General features: G+C 37.6%; 1 protein-coding gene across 4 annotated transcripts in view; it reads right to left on the bottom strand.

Annotated features, from left to right (window-relative positions):
• Positions 1 to 285: 285 nt before the first annotated feature.
• LOC126774447 (tyrosine-protein phosphatase Lar) overlaps positions 286 to 17537 on the bottom strand; it is a 387053-nt gene continuing 369801 nt past the window's right edge. For 2 of the 4 annotated variants that reach the window (XM_050495984.1, XM_050495985.1), the window contains 9 exons: positions 17168 to 17304; positions 15925 to 16221; positions 12283 to 12422; positions 10238 to 10440; positions 7000 to 10129; positions 6533 to 6643; positions 5969 to 6138; positions 4946 to 5081; positions 286 to 1276 (listed from right to left, as the gene is read on the bottom strand). In XM_050495984.1, the coding sequence (XP_050351941.1) occupies positions 1208 to 1276; positions 4946 to 5081; positions 5969 to 6138; positions 6533 to 6643; positions 7000 to 10129; positions 10238 to 10440; positions 12283 to 12422; positions 15925 to 16221; positions 17168 to 17304 (4393 nt within the window). In that variant the 3' untranslated portion in view covers positions 286 to 1207. The remainder of the gene's footprint in view (positions 1277 to 4945; positions 5082 to 5968; positions 6139 to 6532; positions 6644 to 6999; positions 10130 to 10237; positions 10441 to 12282; positions 12423 to 15924; positions 16222 to 17167; positions 17305 to 17537) is intronic. The other 2 variants (XM_050495986.1, XM_050495987.1) reach the window with 1 other exon arrangement.

Raw genomic sequence — 17537 nt, 5'->3', positions numbered from 1 at the left:
TAAGGAGTTTTTATATTGCATTAATGAAAGATGTTATCATAATTTAAACTACTTAACATATCTAACACCACATATGAAAAATAAACTTCTAATTACAGCTGCAATAACTATTTATACATTTTACAATATATGTCGTAGATATATGTGACGATCAGATTAAAATATTATAAGGTAACGCGTAACGTCATCTAAGCGCACTGATTTCAATTTCTAATTACATTATATATTCGCTAAATAATATATTTCGCGGCATAATTAGACAGTTATTTTTATACGAATTATCGAATTCTCTTCTATATTTAAATTGCATCGTTTCAAATTTTAAATATCGACGTTTTTTTTTTTTTTTGATATACTGTTCCAATTTTAAAAAATAGCTCGAACAGCCGTGCTTTAAGGTGTTTATCTATGTTTATAATATAATAGGGTATCTAGGTTGATGATTCATTAAATATATTTACCCTTCGGACTCACAAACATGTTTACAATGGTCATCGTAAATATACATCATAAGTAACATTTCCTAGGCACTCATACACAATAGCCTCATAGGTATACGACACTGGATTGATCAAGTACATCAGTCAGTTCCGTGAGAACACTGCGTCCAATTGATATTACCTAAGCCCTGCCGACTATTTTAACATGAATTTAACAAAAAAAAAAAAAAGAAAAGACAAAAACATTCGTTCCTTCTTTTTACATAACGCATATCATTAATAATATAGTTACATTCAAATTGATCCGAATGAATGATACTATCGAATTGTTTAAAAAAACACTCGTCTCTACCCGATATATATCCGCGGTATTATAATGTCGTTCTCAATATGGTAATTGAAAGAGCATAATTTTAATACGAGAGCGTCTGCTGTGAGCGTAGTTCGCCATTAAAATGACGCTTGCATAAAGGGTAATCTTATTATAAAATTGAATACGTAGCTAGAATATGGAATATCTTTTCGAAGAATCCATAAATCTTCGTTATTTTTTTATTTCATTTATCATTTACAGGTATATATCGTATGATGACAGTTACAAGATTCTACAATACATTTAATATAATTCTATATTCTTAACGACATGCGTACTATTTTCCAATATGACATTTAACCATAGACAATATTTTTTTTTTATTTCGTTCAATAAGGCTTTTACATACATGCGGCAAGGTTAAGGGTTGACTTTAGACGAGTCGATCTCAGCGTCAGTTGGCGTAGTGGTCGAACGAGCCGAGGTATTCCAGCGCTGCGCGATAGCAGAATTCGTACTGGTCCTGAAAGAATATTTGCATTGCTTAATGTGTTAAGTGACACGTTGCTTAGCAACCGTAGGAGGCATAACTTAGTCAAATTAAAATATAGGATTTTTTTTATACTTAGAAAATGTTTGTTTACGCAAAAATGGCATAATACATAGATATTGATCTAGGTGATAAGGCTTTGTCTAAGCCCTTCCAGGTACCACCCACTCATCAGATATTCTACCGCCTAAACAGCAATACTTAGTATAGTTGCGTTCCGGTTTGAAGGGTGAGTGAGTCAGTGTAATTACAGGCACAAGGGACATAATCTTCATTCCCAAGGTTGGTGGCGCATTGGCGATATAAGGATTTGTTAATATTTCTTACATCGCCGATGTCTACCACCGGTGCTCACATAACATCAGGTGGCCCAGTTGCCCGTTCGTATGAGCAGTATACCACAAAAAAATCCTCAAATGCAATTTCAAGAGTTTTGATAAGATTTTTATACAAAATTGTGAGAAACTTGAAATATATTTATATCTTATTATTAAGAGGAATGAAATACTGATGTTCATTATCAAGTCTGATAAAGTTTCTCGTCAGACGACAAGCCGTATGACAATATATTTACTTGCAACCGTATAAAGCTTATGTGGACTTTCGAATATTCTAAAATATCTATAATCTATTGTAGGAAACATTTGATGTAGTTCAAATCATTCATTCATTCACGAAATTAGGACATAAGTTAGAATAGTTAGTTTCAATAAATCAACATAATTAAATATCCTTTTACCTTAGCTAGACATACTTCTAGCTTACGTAAAGTTTATGAGTTCTCACAAACTTTATAAAGGAGCGAAGTGATCAAGTTTGTAATCTAAAGTATATTTGTACATAGTATTGTAATGTAAAGTAATATAATATCTCATTGAAATAACGTTAACTTTATATTACGCATTTAACTGATTTCAGTTACAATAGTTTTGATTTGAAAATTTTATACGTAATTCGTATTCTAATAAAACAGTACAGACATTAACATTAACAGCCTGTGAATGTCCCACTGGTTGGTTAAGGCCTCCTCTCCTTTTTTTTTGCGGAGAAGGTTTGGAGCTTAGACCAATGCGGGTTGGTGGAATACACATGTGACAGAATTTCAGTGAAATTTGACACATGCAGGTTTCCTCACGATGTTTTCCTTCACCGTCAAGCTCGAGATGAATTATAAACACGATATTTTTGATATTTAATTTCTTTAAACGCCGTGAGGGATTGAATGCAATATGTCTATATACGGATGATGATATGAGCTGGAAACTGCTTTATTACTAAATTTTTACAATAATTATTATTATTGTTTATAATGTAAAAATTGTAATGACTGCCTCGTCGGTCTAGTGGCTTGACGTAAGGCCGCAGACCCGATTGTCCTGGGTTCAATTCCCAGGTCGGGCTACTAAAAAGTTTTTTGGGTTTTCTATCAGAAAATCCTCAGTAGCAGCCCGGAGTCTGGAATTTGGAAGTGTGTACACTCCCGTGCCTCGGAAAGCACGTAAAGCCGTTGGTCCTGCTCCTGAACTCTTTCCGGTCGTGTCGGATTGCCGTCCCATCGGATTATGAGAGTTAGGGAATAGAGAGTGCACCTGTGTTTGCGCACACACTTGTGCACTATAATATCTCCTGCCTATCTATCTCTATCTTGAGATTGGCCGCCGTGGCCGAAATCAGTCTGGAGGACATTATTATAAATGATAAAAACGAGAGAGAGAGACCAATCGTAGTATAGCTTTAAAATAAATGTATTCTAGACTTTAAGACTTAAATAATATCATTTTCATTTTACTAACATATTATAAAAAAACAATTTTAAAAATCTTTTCGACTGGCTGCATTCAAATTAAACGCAAACGATAATATTAAATATAGAATACTTTTTAGTCCGAAAAATGATAAGTTTCGAACCGTTAATTGAAGTAAATACCGTGACACAAAATCTCGTACACGAGTTCTATTTTTAAATATTTTATATGTTAACCGAAACCCTCGCCAAGAGCATTCTGATAAAAATAATAAACTAGTCTATGGTTAACCGGTAATAGAGTTTGTAGACACCTTAGCTATCTTTGTTCGAATCTAACAATTTATAAGGCAGCTTTACAAACGACCTTTACATTGTAAGCCAATTCCATTAAAAATAATTACTTAGTCGATACGCAGAATTTACAGCCATCGGCGTATAAAATTCCCTCGTGTAAAGTGTATTCAGACCTTTGCAAGTTAATTTAGAATTTGCTTTTCGTTTTTTTACGGCATTATTCGTTGATTGAAAACTTAACTTGATTTATAATAAATATTAATAAAATAATTCACGTCAATAACCAAGACGTTACAATTTATTGTAAGTCCCCACGGTTCCTACTCAGTGTTGCTATTAACAAAAAACCTTTTTCTAATTATAGTATATAATAATTTAATGTTTTTATTGTGACATTGTCTAAATAATATAACTTATTAATGCAAATTATTTAAAGAAAACTTAAGTCGCAAACAACCGACATAGAAATAGGCGAAAATTAAAATTAATGCATTCAAATTCGTGCCCCGTCGCTAAGCGCATTGAATTTAATTAAAAAACGCGGTCATTTGAGGAAAGTACTCAAAAAAATGCGGAAATAGAATGCACGAATTTTTTATGAACTCGTTTTACGGGATGCATTTTTGGAATGGAGATACACGTTGGTTGTAAATTAAGTTTTCTCGGCCAACAATTAATACAAAAATCTTAGTCATTATTCGTGTATGTTTTTATTATTATTTATTAAGATAATAATTTATTGTTATTTATAACGTTCGTTGACAATGTTCGGGATTTAAATAGAATACGTTAATCATTCGTATTATAGTTTTATATTTACATATTATTTCTCATAGCAAATAATAAAATACCTTTCTTTATGGCAGAAAGGCTATTGTTTCAAATCGTAACTTTCTGTCCATAGAGATTAGCAAAGTGTTGATGTTTAAGTTACAAAGTCGTTCAATATTAACGAGCCGGTTGGATGGTTGGTAGATTGACCTTTCACGCCGAAGGCTATGGGTTCGATTCCCACCCAGGACAGACATTTGTGTGGATGAACATGTCTGTTTGTTCCGAGTCTGGGTGTAATTATCTATATAAGTATGTATTACAAAAAGAAAAGTAATATATGTATTATATCAGTTGTCTGGTTTCCATAACACAAGCTCTGCCTAATTTGGGATCAGATGGCCGTGTGTGAATAATGTCCTATGATACTATTGTTATTATATTACACGAAACTCAATCACATTATATTCATATTAAACAATATATCGTTTTACATATATGAATTTCCTCTGGTCGTTGCAGGTTGCTGTGTTATATCGGACCATGAGAATGAAGGAACAGAGATTGCACTAACGTTTGCACACTTGCACACTGTAATATATCCAGTTATACCAGTTATAACTAGAACCCGTGCGTAGAAAAATATTAATATAAAATCTGGTAATTTTTTTGCTCTGAAATAAATAATAAGCAGAGACGATAACTAGGCATTATGCGTTATACAAGGGCTTTAATATCATCGTTAGTTTAAAAAAAAATGTATTACGCTTTGTGCTTAGCGGCATAAGTTCGTGTGATATGTTTAGTCGTCGTGTGTGTTCGTGTATTACCTCAGTTTGCACCATGGCGGGTCTCTGCGTGCGCAGCGTGCGTACGGTCTGGAACACGTCCACCACGCCCTCGTACTGCATGCGCTCCAGCACCGTCGACAGCGTTATGAACACGCCCGTGCGACCCACGCCCGCGCTGGGGACACGGGGACGTCACTATCCGTGTAAACCTCCACAAGCGGATAATTGGCAACATTTGTGTTTTCTAACACATAAAAAAATTCGTAACTTGGTTGTTTATTTTTTTTGCCGACTTACGGTCGAATTACAAATAGTTGCAAACACAAAAATTGCCAATTAATTCATTGGACTGGCACGATTATAACTGTTTCTATAATATTATCTTATTATCGTTTTAATCATATTGAGCAGGGGTCTTTAAACTACGGTCCGGTTGTGATGCTCGTTACTGGAATGATACCGAGCTATGATTGCGAGTTATTCGAAATTGCAGTATGTGCATACGATGAGTTAATTAAGTATTAGCCCTTAGGAGTTATTTCGGCACATGCACTAAAGAAAACAATTATTCGTACAACAATAATTAAATAGCAATGACTTCCAATACAGTAACAGCCTGTTAATGTCCCACTGCTGGGCCTTCTCTACCTTTTTTTTTTTGAGGAGAAGGTTTGGAGCTTATTCCACTACGCTACTCCAGTGCGGGTTGGTGGAATACACATGTGGCATAATTTCACTGAAATTAGACACATGCAGGTTTTCTCACGATGTTTTCCTTCACCGTCAAGCACGAGATTATAAACACAAATTAAGCACATGAATATTCAGTAGTGCTTGCCCGGGTTTGAATCCACGATCATCGATTAAGATTCACGCGTTCTAACCACTAGGTCGTCTCGGTTTTTAAATATTTCGAACAAAAAGTATACAAACGAAATGATAGTCATGATAATTGTATTCAAATAAACGGTTTTTCTTTTGTTCCAAAAATGAAACCCAAGGTAGGTTACCTACCATTACCGTTTCGACAGTCATTTATTTATTTATTGCTTGGTAACTAACCTGCAGTGTACAGTGATGGGCCCGTCTTGTCCGAACTGCTCTTTGGTTTTGTGCACCTGTCCGAGGAAGTCTATGAACCCTTCGCCGCTCTTGGGCACGCCTTGTTCCGGCCAATCCGTGAACTGGAACTGGCGGACCGTCCGGGACGCTCCGTCGCGAGCATCCGTTACCTGGACATATAGGATATATTTATATAATACAGATACAAAATGATAAAAAAAAAATTAAAAATAATAACTTATACCGGCCGAGTTACATTACTAACATTATAAACAACAACATTTGCTCTATGAATTTTTAAATAACATAACAGATTTTCCGATAATAGAATTTGAAGTTTAAAGTAAACTTCAAATTCTATACTCTACTCTGTATGTACTGTACTCTCTGACATTTTTTAGATCTCCATTTAGTAGTAAGTAGCTACGACACCTTTTCCGTGCGTTGTAGTTATTATGAAATATTCGGAGTTACATTAGCATGAAATGATGTAGATTTTTTTAGTTTACGATAAAATATGATCCTAATGTGCTTATATTTTTAAATATAAACTCCAATGCTCACCTTGAATTCCCTCAAGATGTACTGGGGCATGTTGTACTCGGCGATGGGGTCGACGACGAAGCACTGATAGCGCACGGAGCGATCAGAGGGCCAATACTGGTGACATTTTTCCTAGAACCACAAATTATGTGAAAAACACGTACTATATCACTTTTTAAATAATTTTGAGAACTTACATTTATATAGGACTGAATTGTTACAAATAGAAAAAAAAAACTAGTTTCCATGAATTACTGGTTCGAAATAAGCCAATATTAGTAGGTTATATTTGAACGGTAGACGAGTGAATGAGCCAGCCGATGGTGAGTGGTCACCATAATATTATAGACAATTGCACTGTAATAGAAAATAATATTACTAATTCCAATGGAATGAGCTCTTTCGCATCAGGAGGCGGAAGAGGAAGACGAGCTTTAACGAAGTTCTACCGACACGTGTAATTAAAATATTTAGTTAATAATACTCACTCTGCCCATTTCCTTCAACTTCGTAAGCATGACAATAATAGTGGAGTTGTGCTCCCAGAGCATTCGCCAGAAGTCATCAGTCGTATCCGGCAAAGGACCTTGAGTTGCAATATAAGCGGCCCTGTATCTATAACCATCCACAAACGAAGCGTTGATGTAGTCGGAACCATCGCGTGGAGTCAAACAGACCCGAGTGGACTCATAGGGCAAGATGTGGACCAGTCTATTCTTATGTTTATTACAAGGCAAGCTGGCAGATACGAATCGGCTCGAATCTGCCTTCATGTTGGCGAGTTTCTTGAACTCCAATTCCATACCAGTGATGTTCTCAATCGTATCGATACGCATCAGCTTTTGGATGTGGGAGTGCAAATTGCGAGCTGGTACTTCCGTGTCGCCGCAAATAACGGCTTCGAGTAAGGCATCATGGATAAAGATGTACTGGTCTTCGGTTTGAACCATGTAATTGCGCTGGGCTCGTAAGCAAGTCACGTGACCATATATATCAACAGTGCGTTCGTGTCTTGCTCTCTCCAGCATCGAATCAATGACGATGAAACAACCAGTACGACCGACCCCAGCAGAGCAATGGACGACCAATGGTCCAGCATCAGGTGGATTAAGCGCACGTACGCGACGAAGGAATTGCAAGAAGGGAGCTGGATGGTCTGGTACTCCATGATCGGGCCAAGCAGTGAATTGCAGTTGTTTGATTTCCCGACGTTCCGCACCCCCATTTCGAGTGACTTGGAAGGTTCGAATACAATAAGTGGCAAGTTCCTGAACTTCTGCGATGGTAACCGTCATCATGCCATACGACTCACTGCCTCGACTGGGCCAGTATTGGTCGCACTTTATCCTGGTTCGCTCTTCTAATTTTGTCATCATTACTATAGTGGACGTTCGAAGTTCCCAGCACATACGCCAAAAATCAGCAAACGTTTCTTGAAGCGGCCCTTGAGTTGCGACGTAGGCGTTATGTTTACGGTAGCCATCACAATAGTTGGCGTTTATATAATCACTTCCAAGTATTCCGTCAATTGGTTGCAATATGACACGACTATGATCGTAAGCGATAACATTTGCATAACGATTTTTAGGTTTATTTACTTCCATATTGGAGTGATCCCATGTAAACTGCTGACCCGGTTCTATACTTTCGTACTCCTGCGAAAACTTGAGGTTGTCATTAGCTTTAAGTCTATCTATATGTTCAGCGAGTTCCGATATCGGAATAGGAGGATGAGAAATCATGGCCGGTGTTTGGAAATTCAAGCGTCGCATTTCGACCGGGTCGGAAGGCGCACCGAAGCCTATATCAGCAGACATTAAAGGTCGCGTAACAGCTGCTTGATCTGGTGTTTTACAAGGCTGTCTTCTTCTTTTGACGATGAACAAAAGTACCAAACACAAGGAAAGCATTAATGCTGCTATTATAGGCCCGACAACCCAAAGCATGCCAGCTTCCTTCCTGTTTTCTTCTATTCTGATTTCGGGATCACCGTTAATGTCTTTAGGATCAGGCCTACTTGGTTCTTCACCGGGCGGAGCTTCGCGCATATCTAATGATAGATATTCCGAGAACGGACTGGACGTGTACAAATGTTTTTGAGGCGTGTCAACGACGGCTCTAACGAAGACTCTGTATTTCTTATTTAGGTTTAATTTTCTGTTAAGGAAACCCTCATACAACTCATCATTACCAAGATGGAACGTGTAAAGTATATTCCTTTGTAAAAACTTAGCAGCTATATACGGTGCATTTTCGTCATCTGTCCGAGCGTTATTTTTAATTAAATCATCTGTTAAAAACTGATCAGGGTTTTTATGATTATGTGTTTTATCATCAGGAACTACAACTAGATAATAATGTGAAATAGGTCCGTATTCTTCTGACGCTTGAGGTAGAATTACGAGTATTTCATTTTCAATAACACCATAAAAGTCTGGCTTTACCATTGGTTTTGGTGCAGCCATTTGAGTAGTTACAAATATTGTAGTAGGTGGTCTATAGGAATTATCATTAGGTATGGCACTTATGTTAACATTATATGTAGTGAACGGAGATAAGTCATTTATAGAGTATGATGTTCTGTCATGTTTAACTATTATTTCTCTTTTAGGAATTTCTTGCGTTTGCGTCATTCCCAGCGAATCAACAAATTCTTTAATAGCATTGTATGATATCTTATAACTAACCGGGTTTAAGCGTAACGGGGGGGACCATGATAGAGTCATGGAATGGGTGGATACATCTTGAGCTCTAAGATGTAAAGGCACTTCTTCGGGCTTCACTTTAACTGTAACCTTTTCCGATAACCTTCCGAGACCGTCAGCAGTTTTCGCTGCTACAGCAATAGCATATTCTGCAAATTTGTCTAAATTCTCTAAGTTTGCAGAATGTGTAACATGAACATTTATATGCTGCCATTCATCTAAATCCTCTACAGGCGTCATAGTGTAAAATATAACATAACCTAATATTTTCTTCCTTGACGGAACCTGCTCCCACCATACTTCTACACCGGATTCCGACGTTGCCACGGCTTTCACTGACATGGGCGCTCTACCGATATCCCTTTCAGTATGAGCCGTAACATCTTTGCTATATGGGCCTGCACCTTGATCAGTGTAAGCCCTAACTTTGAACACATAATGAGCATCTTCTTCTAAGCTCGTGAAGACGACCTTTGTCAACTCAGTTGTTTTTTCAACCATAGATGATTGATCGCCTCTTTTATAAAACTGGATGTCATACTTTTTAATCTGGCCACTACGATCAGCCCTCACTGGTGGTTCCCAGGTTACGCTAATAACATCTGGCGTTTGAAAGTGATATGTGACATTCGTTGGCGGTCCTTTTGGCGCACCCTCTGGTGTCAGCCAGTACTTGATTGTTTCTTGGCCAATTCCAATTTGATTTCTTCCGGCTACTCTAAATTCGTACTGCACTCCTCTTTCTAAATCGTTTATTCTATGCGAGGTAACTTTGGTTCCAGGAAAATTAACTTCTTCAAGTGGTTGATCTTTAATACCATATCTCAACCTATAGCCCAGCAAGTCTCCATAGGTTTGAGTGGGTTTAGCCCATTCTATTTCAATTGACACTATAGGATCCTGTTTTAATATCCTGGAAAAAAATAAACCAAATAATTATTAATTAATTTTTCATCTTTAAAACTCAGGGGGTTAAAATAAAAGTATCTGATTATGAGATTTTGTTTAACCGTTGACTTACTTTAAATTAACTGTTGGCCTGTTTGGCACTCCACCGGGAGTTTTAACTGAGACCGGAGCACTTCTATCGCCGTCACCCTTTCTGGTTAGCGCCGCTACCTGCACGCTGTACCGCGTATCCGGTTGAAGTCCCGATACGTTCAATTCGAGGGTCGTGTCGTCCATCACGTTAAACCGCATCGGATCATTGAGGAGACCTTTACCCTGTTATGATAATTTCATTTTATCAATACTTTGTAAATACGTATAATATACTCTGATTGTAATAAAATAAAAAGAAGAAGTATGTAAATATTCTATATTAGAATAAGATGGCTATTGCTATGATATAGCCGTTCACTTAGAGATGGCCGTAACCTCCCGCCGCGCTTCTACGCACCGAATTTGTCTAGTGACAGACCCGTTTTGTACGGATCGCAACGCTTTCTAACATATAATTGTTTAAAAATACGATCTTTTTATCATGAAAATGTGTATTGCCTCTTGTTTTTCTGTCTATTGTCTATGATAGCAGATACTGTACGTAACTAAACTCAATAAAAAGATTTTCTTTTAAGCCGTTGTTATTAAATTGAAGCCATTATTCTGTTCTTCCTTATTAATATTAATAAATGTATGTTACCATACTATCAAATATGTTAACATTTAACATAAACAGTTTTAAACCAATTTACACAATTACAATTTGGTTACAATAAAAATAACAGTGTCAACAGCATAACATTATTTTGTAACGGCCGATGTAGGCCTTCTCAAAATAAACGGATAGTACTTATGCATATGTTTCTATGTGTTCTCGTTGAGAGATTCTTAACGATAAGCAATATAATTATTATACTGTGTTGAATATTGTAATTTTCTATATAAATAAAACCATCATCGTGTTTGTGTACCTGTAACGCAAAGAAATAGCAAAGATTGTTTTGTTTACACGTATTTATTTATATAGTTAATACAAAACATTATACTGTTAATTTAAAGTGACACAAACGTCCCAATTTTTAGCTTGATACTTCAGATACCATATCTGATTTTACGGCAGTCATTCTAAATAGAAATAATAGTTCGCTATGTAGAATATGTTATATTGTAGAAGTGTGCGCAAACACAAGTACATTCTCTATTCTGTCTTATAATCCGATGCAACGGCAATCCAGCACGACCGGAATAATTCATGCGCAGGACTCTATCGACATAGCTTTCAGATATAAAGGAGTCTAAATACTGGCAAGTATCAAACACACAGTATACTTAGAATTTATTGACAGAAAAACCCAAGAAGAAGATCTCGAGATCAGCAGCTTCAGTGGATAGTCAATACATGAAGTAGGCAGTTATAATTAGAGACATACATGTGCATTATAATTATAAAGTGTAATTATAGTATAATTGAATAAATACCCAACTATATTCTTGGTACTTTTTTGTTTTATACCTAAAATTTTGTATATAGCCTCTAATTAATTTAGCTATCTGGTAGAGGAGTGTTTTTAAGTAATCTTATGTAAGTAGCCCCTTTTTCAGTAAATTTTCTTAGTATAATGTAAATGTTTTAATACACGAACAAAAAAAAAGTAAGTATTAGCTAAAATTATTAGACACATCACGGCATTTTACATTAACTGAACTCGGACATATCAACTTTCTTTAAAGCATTAACAGGAAAAAAGCGCTAAGATAGTATTCAAATAATGATTTATTCATTATATAAACTTTAAATACTCCTCTATAGTCCAAAGTAAGGAACACCTTTCTGTGGATTAAGCCATTTAAGTACTAATTGTAGAGGAAATACTAGATTTCATACCCGCGCGTGTGAAGTAGGGGCAAGTCATTACACAAACTAACTCATATTTTCCTTTATAATATTGATAACGATATCGAAAACTTTGGTTAAAAAATAAATATATAATTTTCGCCTAAAAAGAGAAACATTCTGAGAAAACCTGCGTGTTTTGAAAAAGTCAACCTTTCCAAAAAGTCTTACGAATATCCTGCACGATTAAGAACTATTGTATAGGCCTGCGATAATCATTACATTCTTACCTCTTCTCTCACTTCTTGCACGTGAACGTGATAACCTCTTATGATACCGTTTTTCTCTTTTTCCGGAGGCGGCTTCCACGTCACATGAATAGACGTCGAATTGATGGCGTTCACTTTAACTTCTTGAGGTTCTCCGGGCACTGTGAGCATACAAGGAATATGTTAGAAAAGTTTGAGCCGTACATTTCCGAATTCAGACCTAAATGCCCTATCAGCATCTAAGGGAGCGTGCTAGAAAACTACCTTAAGCTTAACGTTTAAAGGGCTAAATTGGAATAAAGCTTCGAAGGCTTATCGGTAAGCATTGCGAAATTTTATCAGTAAAAAAAAGAGTTCATGATGTGCGGTCGGTAGTCCCCGTCGGTCATGCTGATAGAGTATTTCGGTCGCGACGTATTCCGCCGCTCAGCATCTCGATCGGGCATTTGAATACCAACACACACTGATCAAAATAAATTTTACGCCCTTTCACATCTTCCAAACCAATTAAAATCGATTACCTTCCAATCCACATCGTTAGATCAACTAAAATCGTCAAGCTTTACAAAGAATTAACATTTAGTAAGTCATCTATAAAGATTATAATCAGAGGCAGCATTGCTATTCTAAACAGTATGTATCGTAACACACTCTGCAAGGGATCAAAGGTTGCAAGTAAGACTCAGTGCCACGTTTTTAAGTAGGAGAACACACCAAATCTTAGTTATCAGACAGACACAAAAACATGCGTCCTTGAAATATTTTTACCGCTTGCAGATTGTTTTAAACAGGTTTACAGATAATTGTGCTAGGAAGAACAAACTACATAAAGCTTAGGCACAAGCACAAACGCACATAAATACAAGCACTATAGTAATTTATACTCACTCTTGATAGCTGTACGGGTTACCAGCGGCCCATACAAAGTCAGTGACGAGAGAAAAAAGAGAAAAACGCATTCAAATACATTTAAGACAAATTGTGCGAACATTGCAGGGCGAACGGAACTACTAAGTGAGAGATTACGAGTAGAACGCTTGTCGGCAAATAGGGGATACTCTTATTTCACTTCCTCGTGTATTTTGAGCTCTTTAGGAGGCGCATTTGGGTTAAGCCGCTTGGGACGTCGGTGTCGGTCTATGCTCGCGTGCATCGCCTTTTTCTGCTCACATGTACATGACACGACTGGGAATATAAATTTATTTCTCGCATGGGGCGTAAATTTTCTCGTACGTTGCATTAGTAAAGACGAATCTCGTATTATAAAAATATTCAACGTTTTGAAGACTTTAGTGAGCAGTAGAAGACAAGGCACGTAAGGGGCCGTTTTTATATCCCTTGACGTAGGCGGTTCACTCACACGCACATGTATTGATTAGGGCGACGGCGCCGGTCTATGTGTGTGTGCTCATCTGTGTTGTCTTGTTTTCATTGAGCGCCACCTGCTGCTGTGTGTGTGATCCATTGTACCTTGTGTTGCTATCCACAGTGATGTTTTGTGAAGGTGTCTGTGTCATTGTCCGTTGGCTGTATATCTTCGAAAACTGTTCAGTATAAAATTAGATATATATTTATATGATCTGTAGCTGAACTGTCGAGTAGCGTCCCTTCGATTCTGTTCTTTCCTCGTCAAAGGCATTAGCGTACGTTAGGCGTAGTAGTCTGTATGTCACAATATATTCTAGTGTGCATGCACGACGATAGTTTGATAGAGTATACAGAAGAGAGAGGAAAAGAGAAACGTCTACTGGCGAGAAGTTTTAGCTTTACAGTAAGTCAGATAGATAGAGACAGAGGGAAAGAAGTAGAAATAGCGCGTAGTCTAGACCGAGCTGAGCAGTTGGGGTATATAGGTGCAGAGCATAGCGGATCTGATCCTTTGGATTCTTTTCGGGTGTGACCAAGTAATGAGAGAGGATCCTCAGGATCATTGTCAGTTTTATCCGCTGCTTTTACGCTAAGAGTATAGTCGGAGAGTATTGAGTAGAGATAGTTGTGAGTAGTATAGCATGCGCGCGTGTCGTGTAGGACGGTATTGGTATTCAAATGCGGCGCTCGGGCCGTGGTGCGTGTCGGGCTGAATGACCACGGACCCACTTAGAAACGTGATTCGAACGTTTCGTAATTTTGCGATGCAAAGGCCGTACGTTTCAAAGAGACAGTAAGGAAGGTATTATGTAAAATGATAAATTAAAATTTGACCGACCGTTTGAATTGCATGAGATCACTTCGGAGCTGAAATGTAAACTAGCGGTCGTCCGTAAATGCCCTCTGAATTGCTGTGCTCCGACGTATCGGCTTGTGCATCGCAATACTGGTTCATGGGTCTCAGTAGGTCGTCTAGTCATTCCATGTTATGCCACGCACTCGCTCTCTCACCTTGTGTCGTCGCTAGTGGTGCTGAGTGCTCCTAAAAGTGCTATTCTTGCTTCACACAAATCAATATATCGAATTGAAAAAATGTGTAAATGTGTTCCACAAGACAAACCTATCGGGTGCCCAGTGAAATCAACTGAACGAAAAATGGTGCTGTGTCGTTAAAGAAAGCATGCAAAATTGTGTATATTGCTAAATACTTAACAACTGTGCGTCAAAATCAATATATAACGGTGCCGTCGACACTATACCAGGTGCAATATAACTTTGCATTTCAGTGAGTGCCATCTTTAGCGAAATAATGACGTGTCAATGAGACGCGTCATCGAATGAAAAAATCATTACATGTGACAAGTGAGTGGAAATATCAACTCTATGCCGCTTTTAATAACGACAAATATACAGTGAAATCGAATGACAAAATAATAATAATACAGTTAAATTCATCGGCAAGCATATTAAAACTTGGTTACGAGATTTAACCTCCTTGTTTAGAATCCTGCTATATGCTCATAGAAAGGGAACAAAAGAAAAGAATGATATTAGTAAACTTGGTTATAAAATCTATTTCGTAAATCAAATACGAAGTTAATTATTTGCGGAATTGTAATTTATTAAAAGGGTCCCACCAACAATTTAGAATGAACAAACATTTGCATATCAAGATTATTACGACGGGAACGGAAATAATTTGCGACTATTCTGAGGTGCGAAATTGCTTACAATTATTTACGTAAATTCATTTAACACGCTAAATTATATCCATTCTATCGTTTCTGATTAAATCATTGCTACAAAATCATTCATAATTAAGTGTGCAATTTTCAACTTTCACATTAATACTTTTCAATACGAATGAATTTGTAGAATTTATTATACCACCCTCCATAGCTCCGGCTTTAACACAACAATTGTTTTATTAAAATGAGAATCATTATCATGGTTGATTATTGTATGAGTAGAAATGAAATGTCAGCGGTTCGAATTCAAATTTATTACTATTATTTATAATATTTATTATTTTTGAAAGTTTTTCGTTTAACTTTTGGCCAATACTGAACCTCTCACATTTCATCATTTGTTAGGTATTTCATCATTAATAGCTTTTATTTCCAATGAATATTTTGGCTCAATTTTATGTAGAAACTTATTGAAATAAATCTGTGGTACCGAATATTTAACTTTCACATATGTTTATAATTGTATTTTTTTATCTTGACGGTCAAATGTAGTTAATCATAAAATTGAGCATATTAGTTAAATGAGTAGTGTTGTATCGAAACGTACCGTCTTCGTGAGTGCGGACGGTGACCGGGTACGAAGCGGGTCCATCGCCAACGCTGGTGCCCGCCAGTACCCATATGCGGTACTCCGTCCAGCGACGCAACTCGTCCAGTACGAAGCTCGTCTGGTTCAGTTTCACCACTGTGGCCTCCGAATCTCCCCTCCCGGATTCCACGCAAAGAAGTTTGTAGTAGGCGATCCGTCCATTTGCCTGCTCGGCCGGCGGGGGCTGCCATGACACCCGAATGGCGGTAGGAGATACAGCCACGGCAGTCACATTCATCGGGGGTGCTCCGGGAACTAAACAAGCTCAATTCGTAAAGGGGGGGAACATTCCATGACCTGAGCACCTGTGAAGTATGATGTCGCGCTCCCCGGCAACCCTAACCGAACCCGATGCAATCACTGAATGCCATTTGTTAAACCAAAAAAATAAATGAAATGTGCCCAAAAATTATAATGAAAAACAAAAACGACGCGAGTCGTCAAAATAAAGTCGAGCATGCACAAATTAGTGTGGTGTGATTGTAGGATCCGCTCGCCCATACATCTCTATGCGTCATCCGTCACACTTTCTCCTGTCGGAAGAAAATTGTGATCATTATGTTCTATTACGGCACGAACAGCATTACAAGCGCGTTTTTAGAATCGATGTGTTTGTTCACAAAATGGAATAGTGATATTATCAAAGTTACGTTCGATGTTGTTCGTGTCGTGGCAGTTGTATGTAAAAAATAATAAAAAAAATAAAAGGTCACTCGAGGCGGTGCCTCGTCGGATATAAAATATACGAACAACATAAAGCTACTAGAGTTACGAGTACAGTGTACGCATTCGACGTAATTCTTCTAAACGTTCGAGCCAATCGAGTCCTACGCCGATGCGTACACGTTACCCCATTCGACGAATTTACAAATACAAAACACATATTATCGTGATATAAAACTTGGTGCTTGTGCTGTATATTACTGGCAGCGTGCCGGGCAGGTGCTTTTATGTGAAATATTACATTACGAATTACCTGAAAAACTCACACATTACTTTCTCTCATATTCAAATCGCGTCGAGCGGGACGAGGCTTTACTGTTCGCGAATATCCCTCTAAGGTTATGAAATTCAATTTCAAACATTGAAATTCCACTTAAACACATAATGGCTGGAACGAGCGGAGGGAGTATAATACGGTCCATTATATTTCGAATACAGCAAGGCCCCTCCCCGCACGAGCTCGCTCCGCCGCACGTACCGTACTGCTTGGTGCGCACGGCGATGGGCGGCGTGGTGGCGCCCTCGCCGCGCTGCGAGCGCGCCGCCAGCCAGATGTAGTACAGCGTGTTGGGGTACAGCCCGTTCAGGGTGTACGTCTCGGTTATCGGTATCCGTCTAGGCACGACCACGATATACAAAATGTTATTTATTCACTTCAATTTAAATGATTTATTTAGGACGAAACAGATAGTGAATTTTAGTTTTTATTAATACGATTGCAAAACAAACTTATCGAGTGAAGTTCGCCTGCTATAATAGCTTCGAAAATGTAATATTGTTACTCGTATTCAGATGCATGTCCTTCGTGCCTGTAATAACACATACTTACATACATACTTTTTAATAAA

The sequence above is a fragment of the Nymphalis io genome, chromosome 16 (assembly GCF_905147045.1).
Source record: "Nymphalis io chromosome 16, ilAglIoxx1.1, whole genome shotgun sequence".
Taxonomy (NCBI): Eukaryota; Metazoa; Arthropoda; class Insecta; order Lepidoptera; family Nymphalidae; genus Nymphalis; species Nymphalis io.
The sequence above is the reverse complement of the archived record's forward strand: the minus strand, read 5'-3'. Positions and strand labels throughout refer to the sequence as shown.